General features: G+C 40.8%; 1 protein-coding gene across 1 annotated transcript in view; it reads left to right on the top strand.

The window, feature by feature from the left end:
• Positions 1-27,621, top strand: part of RAD18 (RAD18 E3 ubiquitin protein ligase) — a 53,601-nt gene that overhangs the window by 9,436 nt on the left and 16,544 nt on the right. Inside the window, exons 4-10 of the mRNA XM_010157835.1 lie at positions 1,558-1,907; positions 4,091-4,190; positions 6,921-7,105; positions 10,994-11,070; positions 11,771-11,831; positions 18,478-18,612; positions 21,811-21,967. Of these exons, the coding sequence (XP_010156137.1) occupies positions 1,558-1,907; positions 4,091-4,190; positions 6,921-7,105; positions 10,994-11,070; positions 11,771-11,831; positions 18,478-18,612; positions 21,811-21,967 (1,065 nt within the window). The remainder of the gene's footprint in view (positions 1-1,557; positions 1,908-4,090; positions 4,191-6,920; positions 7,106-10,993; positions 11,071-11,770; positions 11,832-18,477; positions 18,613-21,810; positions 21,968-27,621) is intronic.

Raw genomic sequence — 27,621 nt, 5'->3', positions numbered from 1 at the left:
CTCCTCAGCATCCTCAGAAGCTATCCCTGTTCCCGTCCCTCCCTCTTGTGTTATCCTGCTATAAAGAGCAGTGAAGGGGAGGTTCTCCCTACCCCACTGAGCAAGTGGGGACAGCGTATATGTAAGAGGTGAACCCATCTCCTGGACTCATCCTTAGAGAGATAATTAGTTTCCCTTAAGATTTTTCCTTTCATTTTTGTAAGCTGTCCCAGTTTGTCAGAGCTTGTAGGTGGTAGAATTTTTTTTGGAATTGCCTATTTTGTAGGGTAGGACTTCTGGGGATGCAGCAGGCTGGGCTTGACAGGTGGTGGCGCTGAGGGTAGCAGCAAGTCAGGGAGAAAGCTAACAAACATCTGGGCAGCTGCGCTCTTGGAGAGCTCAAGTGAATGGTGTGCAGGATACCAAGGGATGAGGGAGCAGTGAACTAGAGGAATAGGTTAATGACTGCATGTGTACTTCTGCTGGCTGGTTTTGGTTGGATGATATGAACTTTTATGTGACCCTCAGGATGTGAAGGACTTGTCAAAGTAGTGAGTAAGTGTAGGACCTGTGGTTTGTCCATCATTGATGTTGGTTGGGAAAGCCTTTCCTCCACCTGTGATGATACTGGGGTGAAAGTGAACCACAAGGTATGCGGGCAGTCTCGCCAGCTGTGTTGCTATGCCGTCTTCCTGCCAAGAATGCAGTCTCTGGCTTAATTTGTCTTAGACCGAGCTGTATAAAATACATGGTAAAATGAATGGGATTCTGCAAAACTCCCCGGGGTGGGTGTAGATATAAAACATGTCTTTAAGATTTTTGCAATTGCCTGAGTTAGGACAACTGTGACTTCATAATTCTTCATACTACCTCAAACCTAATGGTACTAACAAGACAGACGGGAGAACAAGCCTTCTGCTGCTACTGTGTTCCTACTGATAAAATACAAGTTTATGTCTTTTCAAGGAGACTTGTGTTTATGGAGGGTTTGTGTTCTTTGGCTGATCATCAGCGAAACGTGACAGCAGTAGTTTGGGTTAGCTGACACTAAATCTCAAGAGCTGGCAAGCGTGCAGTTATCTCTTGGTGGGGTTCTGTTCAGCTGGGTGGGCAGTGAGCAGCTGCTAAGGAAACCTGCAGTAAGGAGGGACAGAAGGAATATGGCAACACTTTCTGCTAAGCTTTTTGGTTTGAGGAACCTCTGTCGCAGCGGGTACAGTGCTTGAAGTACTCTGACTTGAAAGTGGCCATCTGCCGTCTTCAGATAAGGGAGAAAACCTTTTGTTCTTTACTGTGGTCCGTGTGATGTTTTGAGAGGCATTTTATTACATTTGGAAAATGTAATTTATTTTGTTGGAAAATCAGGAAGATAATTGTTTGATTCTGTAGAGCATGGTGAGACTCAGCTGGTGTGCTCCTGCTCCTGGTTTGCGTGGGGTAGCCAATTCCCAGGTGCTGCAAGGGGGAGAAAGAGGAAGGAATGGAGGAAAAGCTGCATCTGGTTTTGTTTTGATTTCTTCTCAAAAGCTAATGCTGTTCAATGTAGCTAACTGCATCTTGTCTTCTGGGTGCTTCTAGAAAACAGCTGTTCCAGTTGGTCTTGGATACTCCACTGATTTCATCTCCATTGGCCTGTAGCAGGCATTCAGCTGGCAAAAGCCATGTTAGGAGTCCTGCTTCTCGGCCAGTTTTGAAAGAAGAGTTGCCAATGATTGACAGTTTCTTGAGAAAGGAGAGTGTTTGCACATTGACAGAAGGCCTGGCAGGAACGGATCAGAAGACTTTCAAAACCGAGGAACACCATAACTGTTATAGCAGTTCTGCACAGGCTGATGGTAAAGACAACGAAGTGGGATCAGGAGAGAGCCCCGAGTGCATCAAAAGTCATGAAAAGCCTTCTACGTCTGTGGTAAAAGCAGTCAAGAAAGGTGAGATGCTTAATTTTTACTGTTGTCCCGTTCTCTCCCCCAGGGCTGTGGTTGTGGTTGGCTGTGTGCGCTGGAGTACATTCAGTACGTGGCATTCATCGCTCTTCCCTGCTTTGTTCGGATCTGCACTGGCCTGTTCAGATCCCTCCCGTTTAACTGGGCTGTGCTTCGTGCCGATTACTGCTGCTGTGGGGTGGCTCAGCTGCGAGCATGTTCTTGATGAGGAAGTTTGGGCTGATGCCAAGTAATTAAGTGGAGTTCAACGCTTACAGATTCCTTTGCTTTGAGTAACAACTCTAAAAAACAATAGTTGCACAACAGACTTAGTAAAAAATGAAGTCATTTTCTCCTCTCCTTCCCCTTAATGATTAGACAGACAATATCAACATTCATTCTTCTCTCATACCCTGAAGTAACCAGAAGCAAGGTATTTTATAATATGTTTGTTGTTTGAGGAGTACACCCACAATCAAAATGATCTTGGTTTCAGTTTTGTTAATGCTCCTATTCATACACTCTCCAGAAGAAAGTAATCTGCTTTATTCTTCTGTAATTCTATATTATTTAGATTATTATAAACAAGCATTTCCATGCTTCAAAGTAAATTAGTCTCCTACAATAAAATGACAGAATCCTCTCAGTTTTGACATGATGGTGGCTATCCTATTGACTCAGTTAAAAGCTTAAATTAAAATAATAGACCATGTAGGAATACAACACTAATTGTTAGTTCATATTTATCTGTTCTTTTGTTTAAGCATTTATTCAGCTGGAATTCTGGAGTTCATATTTGTTCATTAGCTGGGTAAATACTGCTTAAGGATGTGATACAGCCAGAAAAGTAGCCATATGGAAATGACATCAGCTTACCCAGACGTTGCATTTCCTGTTTTTTTGCATCAGACATGCTTGCATTGGTAATTTAAAACTCTTGAAATTTAACCACTCGTTTATCCTCCATCAAGTGAAATTTTCACTTGCTTACCGTTTTATGACCTTATTAAATCCTCGAGCATGGATTATATAGGAATTATTTCCACAAATGCAAAGTAGTAGGTCAAACAGTATAAATGCAAGACTTGAAATGAGGCAAAGCTGAAGTGGTTTTAGTAAGTATTATTTGTTCCTGTGTGAAGAATAGAAATGTTAACTTCAAATACAATCGTAGACTGCTCAGGACTATTGTGTTAGTATTGCGGTCTCAACTTTTTTTTTCTTTCCTTTTAAAAAAAGAAAAACCAACCCAAACCCTTTGGCTAGAAAGCAATGTCTTGGGAGTCAGGAACTGCAAAGCAGTGTTGCCAGATAACCCTCTCATTTCCACAACCTTTCACAGCATTTTTCATAGGTGGTTTTTTATATGAAGGAGGTCGATAATGGTTTAAAAGACAAAATAAAAAACCACCTGTGAAAAATAATACTCATACCATTCAATTAAAGTTAGCCTCTCGGTTTTGATTTAACATGATTGCTAAAGACCAATATTTTAAGTCTGTGTTGACTGCCTTTAAGGATGTTTAAAGTGCTTCTTGAAAATCTGATGCAAGAAGCATTCTGAGTTGGGTGGAATCATGCTATAGGGCATTTGTGAGCCGCTGAGCCCAACTCACAAAATCTAGTTATCTGTACCAAGAAATCAGTGTGAAGCATGGCTGGATCATAGGATTCCTGTGAGGTTAACTCTTTTGTTGACAGTCACTGAGAGCCATAGATTGGCAACATTATGTTATGTTGGGAACATTAACTTTATGATTAAAGTTTGTGCTATACTGCTTTATCAAAATTAAGCAGCTTCCTTTGTTTAGGAGTGAAATACTGCAAAAGTGAAAGACATAACCAAGGAAATACGCTTTTGCTTATATTAGCCCCTAGATTTCTGTGTAGTTATTTTCTGTATGTTATTCTAGATTTTTTTTTTTTTTTTTTTTAGATCTTTCATTCCATCTGATTGCAGGGAAGAGCAGAGCCACCCTGATATTACTTAGAGAGGGAAATAAACGTCCTGGAATGAAAGTGAGGGCAAAAAAAAGGAAGATTCTGGATAGACATGCCAGATCTTTTTAAAATAGAAATCAGGAATTCTGGATTTTCATTTTCTTCAATCAACAATTAGTTTTTGAATGAAAACATTTGCTCTTTACTGTAATATACATGCTAGTAAATTCCTTCTCCCTGGCTTTCAGTTGGTTGTCCTGTTTGTGAGGTTGCTATTCCAGAGCAATATATAAACAAACACCTGGATAGCTGTTTGACAAGAGAAGAAAAGAAGGACAGCCTCAGAAGGTAAGGTACAACTTTAAGAACTTTTGTTTGCATGTAACCATCTTCCTGCACTGCTGAAATAAGAAATATTGGTTGATGGGTTATAATAGAGTGGATTGTGTTTGTTTCTTGGTTACCTGCTGTACAGATCACCAAAATCACTGGAAAAATACAATAGTGGTGATTTTCCCCTCTCAAGAAAGCGTGCAGATCACCAGCAGAATTACTTTTTGGCTTTTAGTGGAAGGAAACCACTGGACAGTGTTTTAAATAATTTAACACAGGGACTAAAACTTTGTGTGTTTTTCTCGACACGTTTCTGCTCACTAGCATTAAAATTCTATTCAGATAACATTTATTCCCATTTTTCACTTGGTGAATGAATTGCTTCCCTCAGTTCAAGACAATGGCTTCACTAGCTGTCAAGTTAAAAAATAAAAATTGCACCTTACTCTGCTCACTGGGGTTCTTTTCAAGTTGCCCCAGTCAAGGTTGTTTCTTTAAGATCTCAATTTCCGTAAGATTAATACATGCCTTTGACTTTACGCCTCCGCCCTAGAATTTGTCACGGTCGCCACATTCACATCAGGAGTGTAGATTTCGGTTTGTTTTACTTACTAGCATAAATTTAGGCCATTATTATTTCTAGCTGATTAGACTTAAGAAGACTGAGGGACTTGTACTGCATGTGGTTTTACTGCATGCTTGTATTTCCAATTCCTCTGAACCTTGAATTAGGAAGTAATTTTGTGTTAAAGCTCTTATTTTGCTCAGTCATGCTTAGAATGCAGTCTGTAAGCTGAAGGACTTGGAAGATGAATAAATGAGAAATTAATATTGAAATCTGATGTTACGTTTTTAATTTCCATTTGGAATGTTTTTAGCCTTTTCTCTGTTCTTAGTGAGGGGAAATGAAAGACAGATCTTGCTTTGGTGTCAAGCCTATGTCCCTAACAGAATTTAAATTTTGCTTATTTTATCTAGACTGCTTGGATCTTAAGAAAGTATCATGCAAAATACTTCTCTTTGGGGACTGGCTGTTGTGTGTTAAATGCTGGCATTTTGGCAAAGTGTTTGTTTTAGGGCAGTGTTCTTCAGGTTTCAGTAACAGCACATCTCTAGTTCTTCTCTGAGGAATATTAGCTCCGTTTATTCTCAAATTAGGATCACATGGTATATACTCTGTTAACAGTTGAGCAGTAGTTCAGCAGAACTGATAATTTAGTCCCCAAAACCTGCTCAGGAGTAATTACACAGGTAAGTGTTTGTTCACAGAGAACACTGCATTTCTCAAGGATGGGGAAGAAACCCACCAGCATTAAGATTCTTAGCTGTTGTGAACTGTTTTCATGTAGCTGTCCACTCGCAAAGCTGTCATCGTTCTTTTAGGTCATGCTGCTGGTGAATTATAATACACACAAAGCTTTGTCGTGACTTTCAAAAGATTGAATTATTCAATGAAAATTTTTTATATTTCCCCAAAGAGTCTGAATAACCTCTTTTCCTGAAGAATGTATTGTAGTAATACATCTCTCTTTTTGCCGGCTTCAGGGACTATTGAGAGTAAATGAATTAATGACAATTTTTGCCTTTTTTCTTAAAAAAAAACTTTGAAATTTACTCTGTGTGGTAAATTGAAAGTGCTGAGTACAGTTTTCAAATGAGTCTTTTCCTTTCACAATGGAAAGCTGTTAACTTCTCTGTAATTCAGAGCAGTACAGCTGAACTTCATTTAGCTGCAGGAAGAGAAGTGTCTAACTAAACGCTGTTCTTCTGAAACTCATATATTATTTAAATTGAAGAAGATGAGTAAGGCAGTAGATGGATTTTGGTACCTTTGTTGGCTAGTTGGAGTGTATTTTGCCAGGAGATATAGGGAAGACTGAGCTGATCTGTGCAGGAGGAAACTGCTCTGCTGGTTTTAATGACAAAAGTTGTAGTAGGACTTGAATTTTCTTTGGCAGTTTCCTGGAATTAAGATGTTTTCCCCAGCTATGCCAGGAATGTTGAGTTCTTCTCACAGAAGGCAGTGTGAAAGAGTAAATTTAGGTTTTAGATATTATTCATCTGAGAGTACTATTAATTCTTTTAAATGTCATTTTCTGTATTACCAAACTACCCATCTGTTAGACGGGAACTACAGATCTGCTTTTCAATTAACTCTATCCTGACTGAAACCAGCACACAAGTATATGACCATCTTTCTCAAAGTCGTTTTCCCGGAAAGCTGAAAAATCTCCTAATTCAAGTTTTGGCTTCCAATTTTAATGCTTATGAATTTCACCAATTGATTCAGGTGAGACGTGGCCAGTACTTGGGTGGAAACCCTGTGTTTCAGCAATCTGAAAACGCTTCCTTTTGAATTCAGAGCGAATGCAGGCTTGAGCCTAATGAGCAAGACTGAGTTTGCTGAGGCGGTTCTGAAGCCTTTGCTGTAGATACTAAAAACTGAGCAGCAGTACTTATTACGTGAGTGGTGTTTGTGTCATTTCCTAAAGAAAATCAGACTAGACCTAATGCTTTCTGCACATTTGAAATTTTCTCTGTGGTAGATGGAAAAAGTGTTCTGGCATCCTAGAGCTGTTGCATCTGTGATATGCTGTAATTGCTTGTGTGTCATGGCTGAAATGATTCTTTCAGGTGTTTCTTAGCCAGAGTGGGTAAAATACCCTGTAAAAATTTTAAGTCAGTATTTTGATCTTCGTAGGAGTATTACTTAAAAAAAAAGTTCGTTTCCTTTTCCTTTTGCAGTTCTGCTCACAAAAGGAAACCTTTGTCTAAAGTCGTTTACAACTTGCTCTCTGATCGTGATTTGAAGAAGAAACTAAAGGAACATGGTCTGTCTACCCGCGGGACTCGACACCAGCTCATTAAAAGACACCAAGAATTTGTGCACATGTATAATGCTCAGTGTGATTCTCTAAATCCCAAATCAGGTAAGCTAGAAATTCTAGGAGTGTTGGTATCATTGCAAACTATTTGTATGCATTTCTTTTCTTAGCTCAGTGTAGGAATAAGGCTGGTTTGAATATTTGGGAAAACTGAAGCTGGAAGAATTTCTCTTATATAAATCAAGATTAATAGGAAAAAAAGGAAGTGTAATGAAGACCAAAAATATGTTGCTATACTCTGGAAGTATCCAGTAGGGTTATAAATTCATGTTGAAATTCTTTGATACTTCCTGGTTTGCTCACCCCATTCTGAAAAGTGTTCTGTGGTTTTAATGACTCTGCATTTTAATGAGTGCCTCCAAATTGAAGTCTGAGGCTTTTAGTAAAAAAAAAAAATTAGATGTCTGAGGTTCTCAGTAAGTGAATGGATCATTAATTTATCTTTTGTACTGAATTTATCTTCCTCCTATACACCGAGACTTATATTTTTATTAGATTTAATTTCAAATGTGGATTTCTTTTTAGAGATGATAGGTAAGTGTAGAATGAATTAATAAGAAAATGTTAATGTTCTGCTGGAGTTGATATCAATTTAGGTGTTTGGCAGCAATATCACACAATTATCTTGGTCTGTGCATAACATTAAACAGCCCTATGGGGTAAGGGGAATGTTTTTTTCAGTCTCCAATGTGAATGCAATCTAAACTTCCTTTAAACAGCAGTCTGTTGCTTGCACATGCAGGCGTAATGCTTGGAAAATGCAAGGGCTGCAACAGTGAAGATGAGATCCGAGTAGGGTGTTTGGGCTGCCTGGTTTTGTGGCCACTTTTTAGATTTTTTGAATAGCATCTATGAGCTAGAGGACGAGGCTCATCTTGTTACATTCTCTTTCATACAAGGTGAAAACATGCATCTTTAAAGAAGATGGGTCATTTGTCATGTCTGGGTTCAGTTCTGTAGGGGATACAAGTAACAGCACAAATGCACAGGCATGTGTGGGCGAGAGAGAGACCGTGGATTGATAGTTAAGTAATTTTTAAAAATTTGATTAGAATCTTATGGCAAACAGACCCATTAAAGGAATTTCTAACAGGATCATGTTCCAGTATTACTCCCCTGGGAACTGCACAGCTGGTGATGTCCTGGAAATTCTGATACTATATTTTCTGATAGCTGATTTTGTATTTTCTGCACTGATTTCAGGGCGTAGCTTGCAGTCTGCTAGGTCTGTAGGATAGGTCAGTCCTGCTGCTGGGTGAGAGCTGGTCTTAGTCGCTTCAGCAGTAGTGAGATGAGAAACCCGGTTCCCCACCCTCAGTTTCATCCCTTTAATTTTCATGTTTACAGAGAGACTTAAGTCCTGAAGCACAAGTTCACCATTTCTTCTGGAAGTTGTTAACAATTCTGAAAGCTTCTGAGCCCTTCAGTACACACAAAAACCAGTTTGGACTAGATCAAATTTTGGTCTTGCTGGCAGTGGGACTGTCGGGAAGTGAATGAGCGGGCAGGGTAGTTCGCAGGGAGCTGAGGAGCCGTGCTTGCACAGCTGGGCTCAGCATCTCTGTGGGCAGACAGCATGCTGCTGCAGATGCACAGCTAAACTTTGCATTTGCTATTTGTTGCTTATGTGTAACAGGAATACTTGGAGGCTGAGGGAGAGAACTCAGTAAAACATAGTAGAAAGTCAGTTTGTCGGTTATCATGTCACAAATTTGACAGTATAGGGAAGTTTTTATTTCAAGTGAGTATTAAAAGCTCTTATGCCAACTCCATGTACATGTGGAGTTTGTGTGTATATCATGTGTATATGTGATCAGACAGTTGGAAATGCTGAATATCCACAACTTTTACCATGGCAGTAAAAAACGAAGTATGTTTTTGGTGTTCAACTCCTTTCTTAAACAGGCAGTACCACCAGATGTGATGCTTTTTGGAAAACGAAGTCAGTCACTGAGGAACATAAATGTGAATTTAGCAGCCAAACGTTAGGCTACTGCTTTTTGAAATTTTGATGTCACTTGTCAGCTCTTGGCTTGGATTGTGGGAGCAAGTGTATGAGAAAAGCGAGTTTGCAACCAATACTCCTTGATTTTGCTCCTAAAACTGTCTTGACTAAGAAGGTTAAGAGCCTAAGTGATTTAGGTGCCAACTGTCACTGCTTAGTTTGTGCCTAAGCACTTCCGAAAATAAACATAAATGCTTTCCAAAATTGTTTTCTAGGACTTCAGGAAGTCTCTGGGATGAGAACCAGCACACACAATTAAGACTGAGTTTGACTTCAGCAACGACAGAAGTTTAGGAAGTTTGTTGTTTCAGCCTGAGAACAGCACTTGTATCAGAATTTCAATCGTGATATTATTTATATTACTCCTGGAAATTTAATTAAATACTCTCAGAGCCCTTCCCTGAGTTCCCCCAGCAGCAGGCACAGGTGTAAAGCTGCTGTAGGTTGTGGAGGTATGCCGCTGTCTGGTGGCTAAACGGGAGCGGAGCAGTTTTGAAGTGAGGAGTGGGCTGGTTGGGAACCACGGCAGCTCCCGATGAGGAGAAAGGAAGGGTCGAGGGGTTGGGGTTGCGCTGCTGCCATTTGGTATGCTGCAGCAAGGTTAGCATGAGACGTGGATGGTGTTTTGACCAGAGCCCTGTGTGTGCCCCAGGCGTGCTGGAACTGATGCTGTGCAGTACAGGCAGTTCTCTGTTAATCCCTTAGGGTGCCGGGAGGTACTCGGCTTGGGAGGGAATCCTTTTGATGCTGGTGACAAAGTAGCACCAAGGCCCTGCCTGGGCTGTTCATCCAAGGTAGCTAAATGAAGAGTTTTTACAGTGTGCAACAGCTAGTCTGCCCTGAATAATGCAAAACTGCTACTGAGCTCTGGCTCAGTACCTATTTATAAAGGGTGAATTATTTAACTAGCGCTTAAGACACGGAGATGCGTTTTTGATGGTAGCAGTGAACCTAAGGTCACTATATAATACTAACAGCTGAACTTCTGAGGAAGCATAGCTGCCAAATTCCTGGATTTTGCTTAAACCAGTTTTGAATAGGTTTTATTCCTTCACAGCCTAATAAGCAGTTTATTCTCTGCTTACTTTACTGTCTAGCAAAAGTATGTTTTAATAAATACCCATTGCTACCTAGTAGCACTGTCAAAACGATTAAGTGTAGGAACAGATTTGTAAAAGTCAGTGTGAGAATAAACTGTGCAGGGTCCTGCATAGCTGTCATTTCAGTTAAAATGTTAACACGCAGTTATGTCTGTTTATATGCTTTTAAGGTGTCTGACTTAATCGTTAGAGTAGGTTGTAATCCATCTTTGGACTATGGGTTTTGGATATAAGCCTGCAGACAGTTTTGTGTGGCCTTGGAAGGTAGCCCTGGGAAGTAAAAATAAGATAAACAGTACACGTAATTATTTTATCTTCCATTTAAAGATACATGTGTATATATATACACCATATATATATAAAGAGATGCCTGTGTGCCACCGTAATGCTGAAGCATGCTAGAGTAAGATTCAAAGAGCATTTGAAAAGACTGCATTTTTCCATGAATTAGTACAGAGGACATGAGAGCTAAGGCCTAGGAGGCGGCTGAGAGCCAGCTACCGGCAAACGCCGCACGGCTTGCTGCGAAGTGCCTCGGCCCAGGCCCACGCCTCTCGAACTTGCCTCCTGGTCCTGAGTCTGGGGCACTGCCTCTGCAGCTCAGCTGCTGCAGGTGGGAACCGTTCCTCTGCGTTAGCAAGCGCCTGCTGAGCCCTGAGCAAACCCTGCCTGTGGATTTGGTTGTGGTTGTAGTCTTTTCACTGTTGGAGAGCTAATGCTGGGTTGTGTCTTTGCGATTTAAATCCATAATAGTTTCCTTCAGCGTTGTTACATCTTTTTATTTAACAACTCCTCTTTTAGTGATCCCTTTCTTGTGTTTTCAAACAGTTGCTGACGTTGTTAAAGAGCTGGAAAAGAATGAGAAGATTCGAGTTCAACTTGAATTTAGTAAACCCAGTGAAAATGTGAGCTAATTGTCTTTGTTCTCAAAGGGGAGGACGGAGAAATTGCAGAGTGGGCACTGAATATGTTTACCTATCACTTTACTATGGGAATTCCCAGGTTGCATGTTGGAATTTGCATATACCATCTGATAATCAGTGTAGTTTTTCTCATGCCACTCCTTTGTCATGGCCAGTTCTTCATGTATTGCTGATGATTATGTCCAAACCATTTAAGTAGAAGCATTTTGCTTGATCGCAATAAAAATTCTTGAGAAATGTTCCCCTTGGTCATATTGGAGGATTTTGACCCTCCGTGGCAGTGTGGGGAATATTTTGCTTCCTAGAATTCTCTAGGATTTAGCTAGCAAATTCCTTGCTTCCGTATCAGCAACAGCATCTGTTCTTTTCCCATGACATATGATACTTTTGTGACTTTTGGAGCATGTTTGTTGCACAGTATTAGGAAGTATTTTATGGTCCACACATGTTGAGTGTTATATGGAGTGGCTTGGCTTAGTCCTGTTGACTTTGTGAAAGCAAAGCAAGACAGCATGTATACCTACTTTAAATATGTTTTAGTGTCTGCAGATGGGATGGTAAGAGCTGGCGGGGGAAAAACCAGACAGCTGATCCTTCTTCCAGTTTTAAGTCTCTAGTTACAAAGTATGCAGCTTTATAATGTTTTTCTTTCTGTAAAAAAGCATTTGTGTGATTTCTGTAGAGCTTGACCTTTACAAAGGACCAGACAGAGGAAGAAATAGATGAGCTCCACACTGATTATCGTAAGTAATACACAAGTTCCACTTTGTTTTGCTTTTAAATACAAAACATTACAGAAGAGGTGTATTTTGTGTGTGTGTGTGCCTCCCCCAAACCCCACTAAATAAATCAAAGCTCAGAGTTCTCAGATTGGGCTGAAACTTCCTCTTTGGCACTCAGTCTCTTGTTAAGTACTGATGTTTGACAAAACTCAGTGCCAGGGCTGGATCAGGTTGAGATGGAAGCTGATTCCCTGCTTTGTGTATCTCCACTTACGCCCTTCGTACTTACCATCTTTGTGGCCGTCCTATGTTTGTTGGATATAAAGAACAACAAAGCAGAGTTTTCTGTCTCCAGCACTGGTTGTGCGATGCGTAGGGGTGTGGTTTCTCTGGGAACCCTTGGGTGGAAATAGGGAGTAGAACTTCTCTGAGAGGACCCCCGAGAGCCCAGCAGTGCTAAGCGTTCGTGCTGGCCATATCCTGTCGAGCTGCCTGGGCTGCAGGCTGTCACGTGGAGGGGGAGCTCTGTGTCCTGCTCTGCATGGGACTCTCCCTGTAATTCTTAGGATGCAGGTTTTAAAGGACAGTGCAGTTGTGACTGCGGTGAAAGCTGGTCACACTTTGCTTGTGAAATTTCACTTTCTCTGAGAATAATTGGAATTACTCAGAGGTTCTTGTAAATTGGTTAATTAGTTTGCCAGTTCTATAGTTAGTTAAAACTTGAGCTTGCAGCATATGAATCTGTGTGCAGTAAATCACTCGCTTATGGTGTAAAAAAACCAAACAAACCTAAACAAAACACAAAAAACCCCCTAATTACCCACTCTTGTGTCCCTGTGAACAAGCACTCCTGAGTGGTTTTATACATACAGAATTTTCTCAGCTTGAGGTTTGGTATTGTTTTCTCCCTTTTTTGAGGTTCTGGGCACTGTATGACTTCTGCTCTGCAGGCAGTCCTGCTGGCTCTGAGCCCTCTGGGAGCACCAGCCTGGCTCAGGCATAGCTGGACCACTCAGGGGGAGGCCCTCTGCTCACCAGTCTACCCAGTAACACAGATACTGGGTTCTCCCATTGCTCAGGATATTCCCTCTTCCCTTACATTCTTAATGATTGGACATTGGCTTTATTTAAAATGTGCCTGTATCCTGGGTGATGGTTGGTCTTCCCAAATTCTCTAACTCATCCTGTGGTAGATAAATTTGTATAAATTTACTCTTTCTATAGCTTATTTTTCTGGTTTTGCTGTTCAGTGTAGAGTGACATTAACTGACAAGTAATGTAGCCAAAATAATTAGTATTTAACGTGGCATTTCTAAAATACTTCATGGCCATATGTTTCCTCAACCACGTGTATTTTACACTTCTCCAGTTGTCAGTGTGGCCCTTACTACTAAAAAGTATGTTTTAATTGAGCCAAAAATGCTTTTCCCATATTTTATTTGTATGCTGTGATTCTCAAATCCTGGGAGGTTTCACAGTGCTTCTCATACTCGCTCCCTCACCAATAAGTGCTCATGTGTTCCTGTCTCCTCCCTGCACCCTCTTCTACGTTCCCCTCCTGTCCAGCCCTGTGGTTTTTGAAGCGATCTTTTAAAAAGGATGCTCTGCTTGTTTGGTTGACCTCTTCCTGTCCATCCTGTGCTGGCAACTGGGGAGTCAGTGCCAACTGGGTGATTATTTTTTTTGAAATTTTTAATTTTACACCAAGTCCCCTCTGTGCAAGAGACTGCTGTCTGTATTGGTTATTAAAACTGCTTCTGCCCTGACAGAACAGCAGCATTTGTTTCAGGAAGTGTAACTGAAATAAATACTTAAGGGAAAAAAGAGAAGAGACCAAAAAAAAAATCACAGGGAGAGCTATAGTTCAATGACACAATTTTGCGGTGGGTTTTTGGGAGGGTGGTTTTGCAGGTTTTGTTTATTTGCTTGTTTTTAACAGGGAACTGATTCCTGCTTAACTTGACCCTGGGAAAGTGCAGTATTTAGAACTGTGTTTCTCCTTGCTGTGTGCTTAAACTTGAGAGCAGTGTTTGCTCACTCCGTGCAACCATCCAACCATCCGTACGGTCAGTTTAGAAGCCAACATGTTTGTGTGAGTTCCAGATCGCAGGACTTGTGTCCTGTTGTGGTAATTTAGCACAGAAATGGCTGATGTAAACTGATTTTTACAGGTTATTTCCTGACCTTTCTTTCTGTGTTTATACATCAGGTTTTAAACAGCGTTGCTTTGAACTTAGGTACCTAGAGGTGTTTTATTTTTCACAAATTCTCTCCTGTTTCTCACTCATTTCGCTCCACCTGCGCTCTGCTTGCACACTTAAACACAGTAGTTAGCCGTCTAATGCTAAAACAGTATTCAGTGGACATTGGACTGCTCTTTCAGCCACAGAGCAGCAAAGCAACGAAGGGACAACTTGTTCTGACTATACTTAAGGGTGTATTTAAATCTGTAATATGGTCATATTTCCTGCATTTCCTTGTGTTGCTTCAGGCATATAAATTATTCCATAATGTGGCTAGATTTAGCCTTGTTGATTTTAGTTGCGTTTCTGTGAAGGCTAAATAAGGGCCTAAATCTTTAGCAAATTTTTCCCTCGTTTTTTGTTGCTGTTCCTGAGAATATATTTAAGTGTACATGCACTATTTGTGGTTTTGAGTCTTCAGCGTTGTCCTCTAATTGCAAGTAACTGGTTAATTACTCTCTTGCCATGCAGAAATCTCTAGCAATACAATGCCGGTGGGGGGAAGAAATTAAAATAATTTAAAAAGTATGAGTCCCAACGGGATATTTCCCCCCCAAGACTTTAGTAGCTCTGTAAAGAACAAATCCAAAGTTCACTGACTGCAGGAGGCCTCCTAGAGCAGAGCGAATGCCTTGGAACAAGCCATCAGTGCTCTCCTTTCTGCCGTATGTGGAAGGTGAGTCTGAACAAAAGCTGTCTGAGAAGGTACCTGAATTCACAGTCAGCTGTGAGCATGTTTGCCCCAATCCTTCTCCCAGCAGACGGGCAATGTTTGGGGGTGGCATGGAGTGACCCAAGAGCAAAGGAGCTGCCTAGGGACATGCCGCTTTGCTGCAGTGCCCGCACAGCTCTTCGCAGAGCGGTGCTGTCACCAGAGAACTGATCCTGTGCAAGAAACCCACTTAACTTGCTATTTAAAAACTTTGGGTGTTCACAAAATCCTTGAAAAGCTGGATCCCTGTTTGCGCTTGCGTTGCCACCTTGCACACGGTTGTATTGCAGGAGTGGGGTGGGATGTGGAGAGGGGAGCTCGTCGAGCAGCTCTGCAGCAGGCTGCGGTGCGCTGCTGGCCACGGGGCACTGGTGTTGCCCATCCTTCCCGGTATTTTCTTGTTCTGTTGTACCTATTTTAGAACAAGAAGATATTAAGTGCCGTCTTAATTTTCCAAAACCAGGTATTTTATTGAATTTATGTCGTTAAAAGGACATGGGTTTAAAATTATCAAGATCTCTGGGTGAATAAATTAGCCTCAGGCAGCATAATTGAACTTAGAGAAAGGAAAAAAAAGAGAAGATAAAGTTTTTAGTGTGAACATATGGGTTTAAAATTAATAAAAAATGGTGACCAAAGTGGTAAATGTTAACTAGTGTCAGCAAATTATTTCTCGTAAAAGCAATAGGGAAGAAATCATGAGCAAGAAAAAAGAATTTTACATGAAAATTAGAGGACAATTAGAAATTAAAAGAACTTTCATCAAATGCCTTTTTTTCAATCTAGCACATACGGCCTTTAAAAAGCTTTATTATGCAATGAAAGTTTTTTTTTTTTCCCTTTTAGTTTGCAACATTTGAACCCTAGATCCCTAATTCACAGCTGAATTAATGAATTAATTAACTCTGGCGTAAGTTCTGAATAAAAAGAACCCCAACCATATAATTCTTGTTCTTTATTTCCATATTAAACATAGCACAGTGGAGCTATGTAACAGCCTGGTTGAAAAGCAAGATAAAACAGTTATGATAAAACCCTTCTTTTTCTTCTTATCCTCTTTACAATTTCCCAGGCTCTTAGCAATTCGGAAATTACTCTCGGTATTTCTTTTTTCCTTTTTGTGAGTGAAGTGACTGTGCCTGGAAGGTACAATGAAATATGCTGTTCCCTAGAGTACCTTGAGCTCCTCAGGACCTCAGTGACACCCTCAACCTGGCATCAACCTCATTCTGCTTTTTACATGCTCACTAATTAAAGAGTAAAAAAAAACCTAAAGGGAAGGAAATACATTTGTTAAAAAAATATATGTTATGCTGCTTTTTCTGCTTATAAATCCCTTAATATGCTTATTGATTTGTGTTTCAAATATTTGTAGTTCTGTCCGTGGTTGTTTCTGTTACTGGAACACGTGTAGTTTTATGACATATGCGTGGTGTGTTGTTCAGTGCAGTGGTGATTTACAGCGTCTCTGTATAGCGCCTTGCTTTGCCAGGACATTTCTACTTGAAAAACTGTGTAGTTACACCATAAAACAAAACAACAAAAAGTAGTAATACTGGAAAAAACTGAAGTGCCAGTGGGATTATGTAATGAATGTGCAGCAGCTCAAACACAAGCATCTGAGACAAGAACTTTCTTTTTGCTAGAAGGAGTTGTTGACCGTACGTGGTGTTTTCTGCTACGCAGGGAGAGGGAGCCCATTTTAAATCTGTTTCCTTTTGTGGGGCAGAACTTGGTATGGTTTTCATCTTGGCTTCCTCCCCCCATCACTGCCGTAGGACGTAGATCTGGGTTAGATGCAGCAATTATTTATACGTGCTGTACTCCACGCACAGCTCGGCCAGGGTTGCCCGCTCCTCGAGGCACTGGCCATGCCGAGGCCAAACGGGGCTGCGAGAAGATGTGTTATGGTCGAGGAGGAGGTTGGGGTATTTGTGGGGAAAGCCAGACCCCACCACTGAGCTGGGATCAGGAGGGCTGGGAGAGTGTGGTGAGCAGGAAGGGAATGGGATGGAGAACCACCAGTGGTTTGGAAACTTGGGGAGCGCCCGTTCTGCTCAGTGGTTGCTCTTGCCTCTCCCCGCAGAGGAAAAAGAAGATAGTTCAGAGACTGGATTGAAAAACAACCACCACCAAATAAAACAGAAGAGTTATGAGGGACTTCATAGAATCACAGAATGGTTTGGGTTGGAAGGGACCTTAAAGACCATCCAGTTCCAACCCCCCTGCCATGGGCAGGGACACCTTCCACTAGACCAGGTTGCTCAAAGCCTCATCCAGCCTGGTCTTGAAGACATCCAGGGATGGGGCATCCACAGCTTCTCTGGGCAAACTGTCCCAGTGCCTCACCACCCTCTCTGTGAAGAACTTCTTCCTGATATCTCATCTAAACCTCCCCACTTTCACCTGTGCTCAAAGTTGGTTTTAAGTACCCAGGTTCACCAGGACATTTTCTTTGCTGTCATCAGTTAGCAGTTGTTCTCAACACTTACAGGGTGGGTGTGAAGCTTGTGTGTGCACCCCCAAGGCAAGGGGGTGCCCAGGTGGGCTGGCTGTGCATTGCGGGACAGGCCAGCTCTGCAGTGCCAGCAGGCCGGGTGGCAAGTTCACCCATCACTAGCCCTCAGCTCTCATTTATCCCAAGGGTTGCCATTTGCTTTGCTGCCCATCCTCTCTGCTGGGATTTATCTTTTCCTGCAAGTGTAACTTAAGCAGCATGTGTGACTTTTACAGAGCATCAACATTCAGTTCTGCGTGTGCAAAGAAAGAAAAAAGACTGCGCGTGCACTTTGTTGCATGTCCTTCCGCATGAAGGCAACGCCAGTTTGCTGCCTGCCTTCACTGTAACACATCGATATACAGCCATGTGTGTGGACTGGTGAGCTTTCCTGCTGTACTGCCTGTGGGAAGCTACAGTCCAATATGCTCTTCTGTAGAAGCTGGTGCATTCTGTAGAGCAAATGACGTGTTCCCTTCCTGCCCAGCGAGGGTTAGGTAATCCGCGTTGTCTCTGAGGAGACCGGGTATTTTCCCAGCCGCCGAGTAAAGAATTTGAAGTATCTAGATTAAAAACCAACATGGCTTTGACTGAATACCAGAGGATTGCTTAAAGCATGCTAAATGATTGAAAGTGCAGAGTATGCCAAGGAGAGCAATTAACTGTGATTTAGATGATCTGAATCAACAGTGTAATAAGCATGACACCAAGGCTTTCAACATGGCTTTCCTGCAGAAATGGGGGAAAAATCCAAAGCAACTTTAGAGGAATTTGCAGAGTGCTCGTGTTTTACTCTTTCTAGCAGAGTGGTCCTTGCAGGACTACCTAGAACTAAACCATGTGGCTAAGAGCATTGTCCAGGTGCTCCTTGAACTCTTGACAGGCTCGGTGCTGCGACTACAATATTAAACGTTGTCACAAGGGTAATTGCAGTACTGAACAAGTTTTGGAGAAAAAAAAAATAAAGAAGAAACACACAGTTCTGTGCAGAAAGTAGGTTTTCATCTGTGCAAGTGTTCTTGGCTAGCAGATAACTGTAAAAGCATGGACACAGATTTGGATCGTTATTGGAGTATGGAACATTGAAGCAATGCTTTTCATTTGCTGTAACAAACATGCTTTGAATTCAGTATTTTGTGTTTATTTCTGTTCACACCCTTGTTGCTGTGTACCTTAAGAGTCCTGTGGCAATGATCTGTTATGCTTACATTTCAGGAAACAAACACAGAAACGAATTTAAGTTTTTGGTGGATCAGGTAAATAATCGGTGGAAGAAAATTGGCAAGAGGAAAACAGAAAGTGCTCACAACAAGGAAGAAGTCACTGTCAAAGAATTGCCAGCAGCTACAGGTTAGTAATGTTTAATATAGCCCCTCTCTTCAGTGCACAAGAAGTGGCAGGTTTCCCAAAGAAATGTTCTTTCCTCCCATCGTTCTTCTCTTACAGTCATTAAAGGGGTGGCAGGGGAAAGCCTAAAAACCAAGCAGCTCCTGAAAAGATGGGCTGCTGTTTTACAGTGACATGTTTTGGTGCGATGCAAAGCACAACCCATAATAAACATAAGATTTGTTTTAGCGGGATTGTGTAGAGATGCGTTCGTTAGGTGTGTATTTTAATTAGCTGGTTGAAATGGGATCTTAGGTTCCAGGCCAGTCTCCTGCAGTTGCTGAGAGTGGGCATGAGACAACCTGCGTCTGGAATGAAGGTGATATGGGTATTGCTTGCTGGGTTTCAGCTTTTCTGTATCATTAATAGGACAGGGACTTGGTAACGGGGAACTGCAAAGATGTTTATGGTTTGGAACAAGTATTTATTTGTCCTGAGGCTGAAGCAATAAAATCTTTTAGACTGTTTATACAGTATGTGACCACTTTCTAACTTGCTTTATTTTGTGCTTATATACTTCAACACAGTGAAAAGTGGGAATGCATGACTGCAGTTACTCAGGTCTTTATGAGTTAGGAACAACATCCAGCATAACTTTGTTATCCTCACTACCCACAGCATCACAGAAGCATCCATGTGTGCTTTTAACTTGTTCCCTATAGGCTTGTTCAGTCTCATTTGTTTTATGTTACGCGTTGCTTTGGCAGTGTATGTATATCTTTGAATGTGTGATTTAAAAGAGCAGTCCTCAACCGAATATAACTTGTGGAGTTATAACCTGTTCAAGTTACTGAATTCTGGAGAGAATCCATTGACCAGAGTCGAATGTGCTGTTGTCCGTATCCTTGGGCAAATATGGCAGTTTACTTTGCATCAGCTCTCACAAATCCCTGCTCTTCCTCAGTTGAATGGAATTAATATTTGGCTGTCTTCTGCACTCTCTCCTCTAGCAGAGCTCTCAAGAATAAAAATAAATGAAAATACCAACATAATAGTATGAATTTTATCCTTATCATTTCACACAGGCTTTGATGCAATGCATAATCCTTTCCATGTGAAGAGTAAAAATTAAGGAGTCTCACAGATAAACTTTATCTTGTTTGACGTAATTTTCGGTGATGTTCCTCTTCTCTAGCAGAGACAGAAGCAATGTGTTATTAAGTAATGGGAGCACAGCCTTTGAAATACTAATTTCTAGCTGTGCTCTGTGGAGAGATCGGCTACTGTGGGTTACTGAGTTTCTGTCTTGTGTAAGCTTTTTCTTTGTGCACCGAACCACAGACTTTGAGAAGCTGAAGTAAAGCCATGTAGTTCTTCCAAAAGCGTGCTCAGGTAGAAAATAACTTGTATCAGGTGTATCAACTGGTATCGTGTTGACCTAAGTACACGATGCCACCTTGTCACGTTCTGACCAACCTGCGAAACATTCATTATGTGCACTGAGCGTTCAGTAATCTTTGAGCTTTCAGTTTCTAGTTTTGTGCCAAACATCTGCACCTGTTTGTAAACCATTTACAAAACAAAACATAAATACTCTTTTCTGGGCAAAGGAACAAATGCCTAAAGCCTGTTTCCTCCGTGTTCCTTATTAACAGCAATTACCTTTTTATTAGACTGGAAATTACAATACGTGAAAGGAAGAAAACCAGCAGTGCTCGGATGATTTGCCATGTGAAAGCATAACTGCTGAGAAGAGCAAAGCCTTTGTGCGCACTCCTTACCCACTTCGTTCTTATGGATTCTCATGGAAGTAGTGGAATTGTACCGAATTGTAACAACCTTCGTGTCTCCCATTGCTTTCTACTGTAGTGTTGGTTGATGCAACTTAAACCTCTCTGAAAATCTTGCTCAGATTTTGGTGATGTTTTAATCATCCCTTCCTGATTTATATTGTCTTGTCTGCATCTTTAAACTTAAAATGTTCGATTTCCAGTCTTTATATTTTGTAACTTAGGTTTTTGCTTTGCCTAAGGGGAAGGACCATAACAATTTGATAAATATTTGTGATACCTCTTCTGGGTTGTTATTGCACAGGGCCTTTGCTATTTTTAACCTGTTAATTTCAGAATTATGTTTCATTAGTTGGACAACTGACTCACTGTAATCTGCTTGTTCTTTTCAACAGGAAAAAATATGTTCCTGACATTTAATTATACATTTTAGCAGAAGGGAAAGGGCAAACTCTAGCCAAATTCAAAGATTGTATAGGTCTTCCACACTCTAATTACAATTTTGTTTGGCCATTTCTGTGAAAATCATTTCTGGAGGGGTAGAAAAGTCGAAGTGGTTTGAGCAGGAATATAGCTTGGTTCTTGAGGGTGGACAGAATGCTTCTGTGAGTGGCCATAATAAGGATTATTAGTGGGATGAGTCTCTGCACAATTCTAATGTCCTGTGCAACTTTCTAGCTAAATGACTAATTTGAAAATATTTGTGGGCATGGCATAGGAGTAGTTTAGCTTTACATACTATACTTTCCAGTCTATATATACTTTCTCTTTAGAGAGGTAGCAGATATCTTTTCAGACAACTGTTCATCTTTTTATAGATAAAAACATTTGACACAAAAATAATGGAGTAGTACTACAATTTGTGTCTGAGATGTGTTGTCTAGACATTATTTTTCCCATTAAAAAATGGAAATGTCAGTTATCTAGAGTGGCCTAGTCGTTCTTAGATACATAAGGAAATAAATCATAATGTTTATCTTGTTAAAAACCAGCCTATTAACTTGCTGTGTAAAACTTTAAAGCTATTGAGCTGTCTCAGGCAGTGGATTAAGTGAATTGGTAGCAAGAATCAGAGAACAGCGCTGTCTCATTAGGTGATCGCTAATTTCTGAAATAAAGTTTCATCTTATGAAATGTGACAAATACCCTTATCCTTAATTTCTCTCCTTGTTTGTGTTTGAAATGAGTAACAGAAAAACATTCCTGCAGTCTCTGTTTCTTAGGCGGTGGGTTTTTTTACTATGCAGAAGAAATTAAACCTTTGAAACTGAGAGGTTTTTTTTGGGGGAAGCAAATAAGTGGGAATGAGGTGTCGGTATTTAAATATTTTAAAACTTTATTTTTTCTTAAAATCTATCTCTAAGCTGCAAGAATCTAACAATAGTATTTTTGCTTTGTAATTCTTGCAAATCTCTGCTTTTCTTCTTTGTAGAACATACAGAAGAGCATCACACAGCTGCTGTCCTTGGAAAAGCCCAAATGCTCAAAATAGAAAGTCCTGATGGCAAAAGAAGTGAATCTCATGTCTTGGAGGAAGGCCAGAGATCCCTCTCTCCTGCATTCTCGCTGTCATCAGAATCAACAAGCAGGTTAGTGAATATGAGTCTGTTCTTCCTGTTTGTACCAGACAAGACCAAACACGGAAAAACTCTGCCAGTAACCCTGAGCAATATATATTTGTGGTGAATGGAGTTAGATCCAGTTGACGGCTGGTCAGAAGTGGTGTTCCCCAGGGATCAGTACTTGGGCCAGTTCTCTTTAATATCTTGATTCCCTTATCCAGGTCATTGAGTGAGAGCACCCTCAGGAATTTTGTGGATGACACCAACTTGGGCGGGAGTGTTGATCTGTCTGAGGGTAGGAAGGCTCTTCAGAGGGATGTGGACAGGCTGGATCGATGGGCCAAGGCCAGCTGTATTTGTTGTCTGAAAGTGGAGGATCAAGGAAGGCTGTAAAAATGTAAGATTTTTATGCTGTTGATAGTTCAATGATAATTTTATTGGAAGGAGACTCAGCTGTTATTGCTGATAAGATTGATTGAGTTCTTGAAGGTAGTGACTATCTGTTTAAGTTATGTACTTCATGGATCATAATTTGCTATCTACTACAGATGGGTTGTCAAAGATGACAGTGATGAATGCTTCGATAAATGTCCTATTGCAACACTCATTGCTGTGGCCCTGGTTTCTGGAGGAAAGGAGAAAAAATAATTGAAAACAAATAAAGAATAATTGGTTTTTGATATGTGTCTAAGCACAAGAGAGCTAATCTTGATAATAATCTTGCTGTCGTGTTGATAACATAAATGGGAGGAGAAGGCACCATTGCAGGTCTGCATTACTAGGAAGAAAAAGGCTTCCTATGTTTAGAAGTGGGAGATAATCAGAGGAAGTAGCTGAAGGTCAGGCAGCAGATCGACAGCTGAGCTAGGAGTAACATTTCTTAATTTCCCATCCATTACACCCCCAGTATGTGTCTTTTCCTCCTTGTTCTGCAAATATCAAGAATAATACAGTGCTTGGCTTCATCACTGTTTATTGAAAGAACAATTTAGTTGTTGAACAGTTTAACAGAAACAAATTTTTCTAAATTCATTTTGGTTCACAAAGTCACTCAAAGTCAGCATGAGGATTCAAGACGTTACCTTTCACAGAGCTAAATGTGAAAAAGTGTATGAAAGCCTAGGGAGACGTAGGAAGGGGAAGATCAGCTCAGGGGATTAGAGAGCATCACGTGTTGAAAGTCTCTGGTTTTATGTGATGAGGTGGTGTTGCCTGTTTCTATTTACTTGAACTAAATGGCAGCATATAGTAAATATTTGTCTGTAAACAGCAATACGCTGGCTGGGCAGGTCACTTGTGTGGAGGCAGAAAGGGACTTTTCCTGCTTCAAAATACCATTACGTACTTGTTTGGCTTCAAACTTGCATTGTATCCTGACAGAAGTTTCCCTCCCAGTGGCCTTTCCCCTCTTTACTGTATGTGTCTTTCTGCCTGAATTGTTACTGTAAAATTGATAAACGTAGCATATCATCCTATTTGCTATTTAATGTGTAACAAACCTGTTACTGATGTACTAGGTTTATCTATGTTTCTCAGGATGTCATGCAAATGATGATCGTTTTTTCTCCCTGTGACGTAACTGTTATCTCAGTAATGTCTTTGCTTTTGAAACAGGGCCCAGTGCCCTGGACTCGTGAAGACACTTGCACATCATAATACCCGCTGTTTGAGTTATTTTCAGATCTGTGGTCTTCCGAGCAGAATCCACAGATCTCAGCAGGACACACTGACTCTCAGAGGCTGGGCCACCCTCTGGGCATCCTCTAGTCCAACCCTGCACAGAGGGTCAGCTGGAGCAGGCTGCTCAGGACCTTGTCCAGTTGGGTTTTAATGTCGCCAGGGATGGAAACTCCCTACACTGTCTGGACAACCTGCTGCAGTGGTTGACCACTCCCACAGTACAAAGGCTTTTTCTTCTGTTTCGAGGAAATTTTTCGTGTGGCAGCAGGAACCTGACGTTTGGTTTGTGTGGCGGGCAGGGACCCAGGCAGAAGCTCTCCTCCCGGGCTAAGGCAAGGCCAGCGCTGGCAGATTTGTACGCAATGTCACGTTAGCCAGGTGCGCAGATGGTAGATGGAGCTGCTTCATCCTCACTGTGCCCACCGATGCGGTTGCCCTAAAGCTCTGATTGTTATTTTAGTTCCACAAAATAAATGCCTTCAGCTAGGCTTTTCATCCAGAATTTAAACAAGATGTTCCTGTTCTTCCCTATTTGACTTAATTTATTCTTTTTGTTTGCGAATTAACCTTTTGACATTAAGGACCTTGGAAAATTTGGAATTTTAATCTTACAGAGTGAGTTCTTCGGAGGTAGAAAGGGCTTGTATTAGCTCATCCAAGGTATCATTAAATCTGTTTCACTGCCAATTTGGTGTGTGAATGACATGAATGCTTCTCCCCATAGCCTTTGACATCAAAGTTAAACTTTTATTCTTTACCTTTTTCTGTCTGCAGGCTTGTGTATATAAACTTAGCCTGGATGAAAGTGTGTCTACAAGACTGCAAGAAAGTTTGCCAAAGGATATTAGCATGTGGCAGTTACTAATGATCTGAAACTGCTTTCATGAACCAAGCTGGCAGATTTTGTTGGAAAGTGTGCATTTGTTTGCATTATGTCTGGCTCAAGGCAGAGTTGTTTATTCCTCCTTTTTGTGCATTCACTCTCTCCAAATGAAATATTTCCATAGAATTCTTGAATCAAACACACTCAGTTGCACAGACCAGGAATATGCATCAAAGGCCTTCTCAAAAAAAACCCAAACATGCTTAATAGCTCCCCGTGGTTTAATCTCAGTCATCTGTGGAACAGGAACAGAATTACTAGAAACTGCCTGGAATTGTTTTTTCAGAATCTCTCTGGGATTTTCTCTTCGCTTTCCTACTTTTTGAATATCCCCTGGTTTGTGTGTGTGGTGTGCTTTTTATTTATTTTTGTTTAAATACAGGGCAGTTAGTTTAACCTTAGAAGCTAGCTACTGCACCAGTCGAGACATTCAACAAAGCGGTGTGTGGGGTTGGTTTTTTTTGGTTGCCATCATTATTTTGTGTACTAAACCCAACTGATTCACAGGTGGGCTCTGGAGTGTGCCGTAGGGTGTCGCACACTGTAGATTCTCACCCTTTACATCCCAAGCCCTGTTTTTATGCTCTGCTGAAGAAGAGGTGAAAACAGCAATAACCGTACAATGAAAGCTTAGCTGACAAGCAATGCCTTGTGATGCATGGAAGTCCCACGTGACCGCCGTGTGTTCCTCGTGCCAAACCATAGCTTTCTGAAGAACGCTTTGGTGCCTTTTTCTGTTGTTTTCCGGGAAGTAAAGCTTCTGTTCCTGATGGCTACTCTGGAAAATCAGCAGGCTTGAGGTACCAGGGCAATACCCATCTCTTTGTTTTGCCCTGAGACGTGCCAGGTTCTGCCATGACCACTGCCTAGCTTTGGACCGCAGGGTTCTGCGCGTTGAACTGTGGCTCGTTCTCCCATTATGCTGCTTACACGTTTCTGGTATAATCAAAATTATGGCAAGAGTTTCAGGGATTGTAAAAAATGGGGTGTAGTCATATAAACTGCATGAAATAAAGTGATGGATTTTGTCACTGGTTACTATGGGGTTAATGTTTTGTAGTGTAGTGAAATAAATATAGCACAAATCAAAAAAGAATGATTTAGATTTTGAGCATTTAAGTAGCATTGTGCTATTGTACTGAGTAAGGATTTTCTGAGCCTTGTATTCTGTTTCTGATAATAAGAGGATTTCCTTTGACAAAGGTAAATGTATTTCACATTGAAATGTCAAAATGTGAAATATATTTGGAAGTCCAAACCAGCATGCAGTGTTTTTATGAAGAGAGCACATCTCAGTGCAGGGCTGATATTACACATTAAAAGTAGGATTTTGAGCAGCATATAAAATATAACAAAACAATCTTGAGGTTGGAGTGTTCAAATGTTTGCACTGTCAAAAGATGCTGGAAGTAAATTAATGATTCTTATGCATTCTCCTTTATAAGACCTTCTGTCTTTCATTAGTATTTGCTAAGGGAGCAGTTGGTCAATATTAGAAATTCCTACATTATCCAATAATCACTGATATATTGATATTAGTCAAAAGTTGATACTTTAATTGAGAAAATAAAAATTTTATACCTCCTGGAAAAAAGATACAGGCCTTGCATGTTTGGTCCCTTCATAAGTTGATCCCATCAAGAGATCAAAACGTGTGTTACAGACAAGTACTAAACCACAGCCATGACTTTTAAAGGATAATTTTTCAAAGCTATAAAGTCATACATAGAACTTTAGTGCTCCATATAAATAGCCCATAAATAGTTTCATTTTTTACTTTCTGGGACTGAAGCCACATTTTATGCAACTAGTTAAACAATAGGAAAATCAGAAAAGAAACTAGGTGGGACAGTGATAAGCCAGTTAATGAACTATGTAGAGGAAATATTCTATTAAAAGTATTTTATAAAATGGGGATAGAGGAGGTTGAGGTTGGATATTAGGAAAAAGGTCATCACTGAAAGGGCTGTCAGGCATCGGAATGGGCTGCCCAGGGGGGTGGTGGGGTCACCATCCCTGGAGGGATTAAAGAGACATGTGGATGAGGTGCTTAGGGACGTGGTTTAGTGATGTATTAGCAGTGTTAGACTAACAGTTGGACTTGATGGTCTTAAAGGTCTTTTCCAACCTAAAAGATTCTATGATTCTATAATATTAATTTTTTAAAACAACTTATTTCGCTTTGTGTTAAAAGAAAATGTCAATTCTTGACGACTAGAGTGAAAGACTTGCATCAGTAGACAATATCTGTTTTGTTAGCCTCATCTGAGATACTAAAGTGTACACTGAAACACAATGACTTAATTTTGAAATCCTGGTGGAAAAGTGCTGTATCCACAGCTTGTATAAATCTCTGTTTGTCTAAGTTTTTCTGTTGGAAAACGCAGAGTGACTGCAGCGTCTGTCAGGTGAGATTCGTGCCGCAGCAAAGGGCCTCATTTGCAGTAAGTGGGGCTTTTTGGCATTAAGTTTAGGATCTATTGATCAGTATCTAAGGTCTGGATTTAGCTGGTCACTTATTCATGGATTTATGTGTTTTGCAGAATTTGGGCTTTAGTTCATCAGCTGCAGGAGAGGTAGAAATAGGGAGCTGTGCTTTGGTTAGCCTGGAGCTCACTGGATGGCAGCAATCCTCTGAAAACCTCCCAGTGGACATCAGTTTGTCAGAGACCGTTGGCAGGATGGAACGGCTGAAAAAGCTGTGTAAGCTCTTCCCTGGCAGTTGCTTCAGTCTGAGTTTAAAAAAAAAAAAGCATTCTCCTGATCCCTACACTTCCCATCACTGTCACATGAGAAGTGTATGAAAATGTGTTGATCGGGGGAATAACTGCCTTTTTCAGTTCTTTAGTCCATTTTTGACTTCAGAAATTTTGAGCAACTTTGACTCAGATGATGTATGTTAGTGTTAGGAGCATTTTTATCTTTGTTTTTGGTGTTTTAGGAGCATTTTTATCTTTGTTTTTGGCCTCGAATAGGGGTTCATTGTGGAAGGATGATACTTCTCTGCTGTGTTGTTGATGCGTACCGTTCTTCCGACAGCTGTGAGCTATAGCAAGTGGCCAAGAACAGTGAGGCATAGCGGACAGTCCCGGAGAAGCTGTTTCAGATAGTAACAGCG

Source organism: Eurypyga helias, unplaced genomic scaffold (assembly GCF_000690775.1).
Source record: "Eurypyga helias isolate BGI_N326 unplaced genomic scaffold, ASM69077v1 scaffold4998, whole genome shotgun sequence".
Classification (NCBI taxonomy): domain Eukaryota; kingdom Metazoa; phylum Chordata; class Aves; order Eurypygiformes; family Eurypygidae; genus Eurypyga; species Eurypyga helias.
Note: the sequence above shows the minus strand (reverse complement) of the source record. Positions and strands in the feature narration are given on the sequence as shown.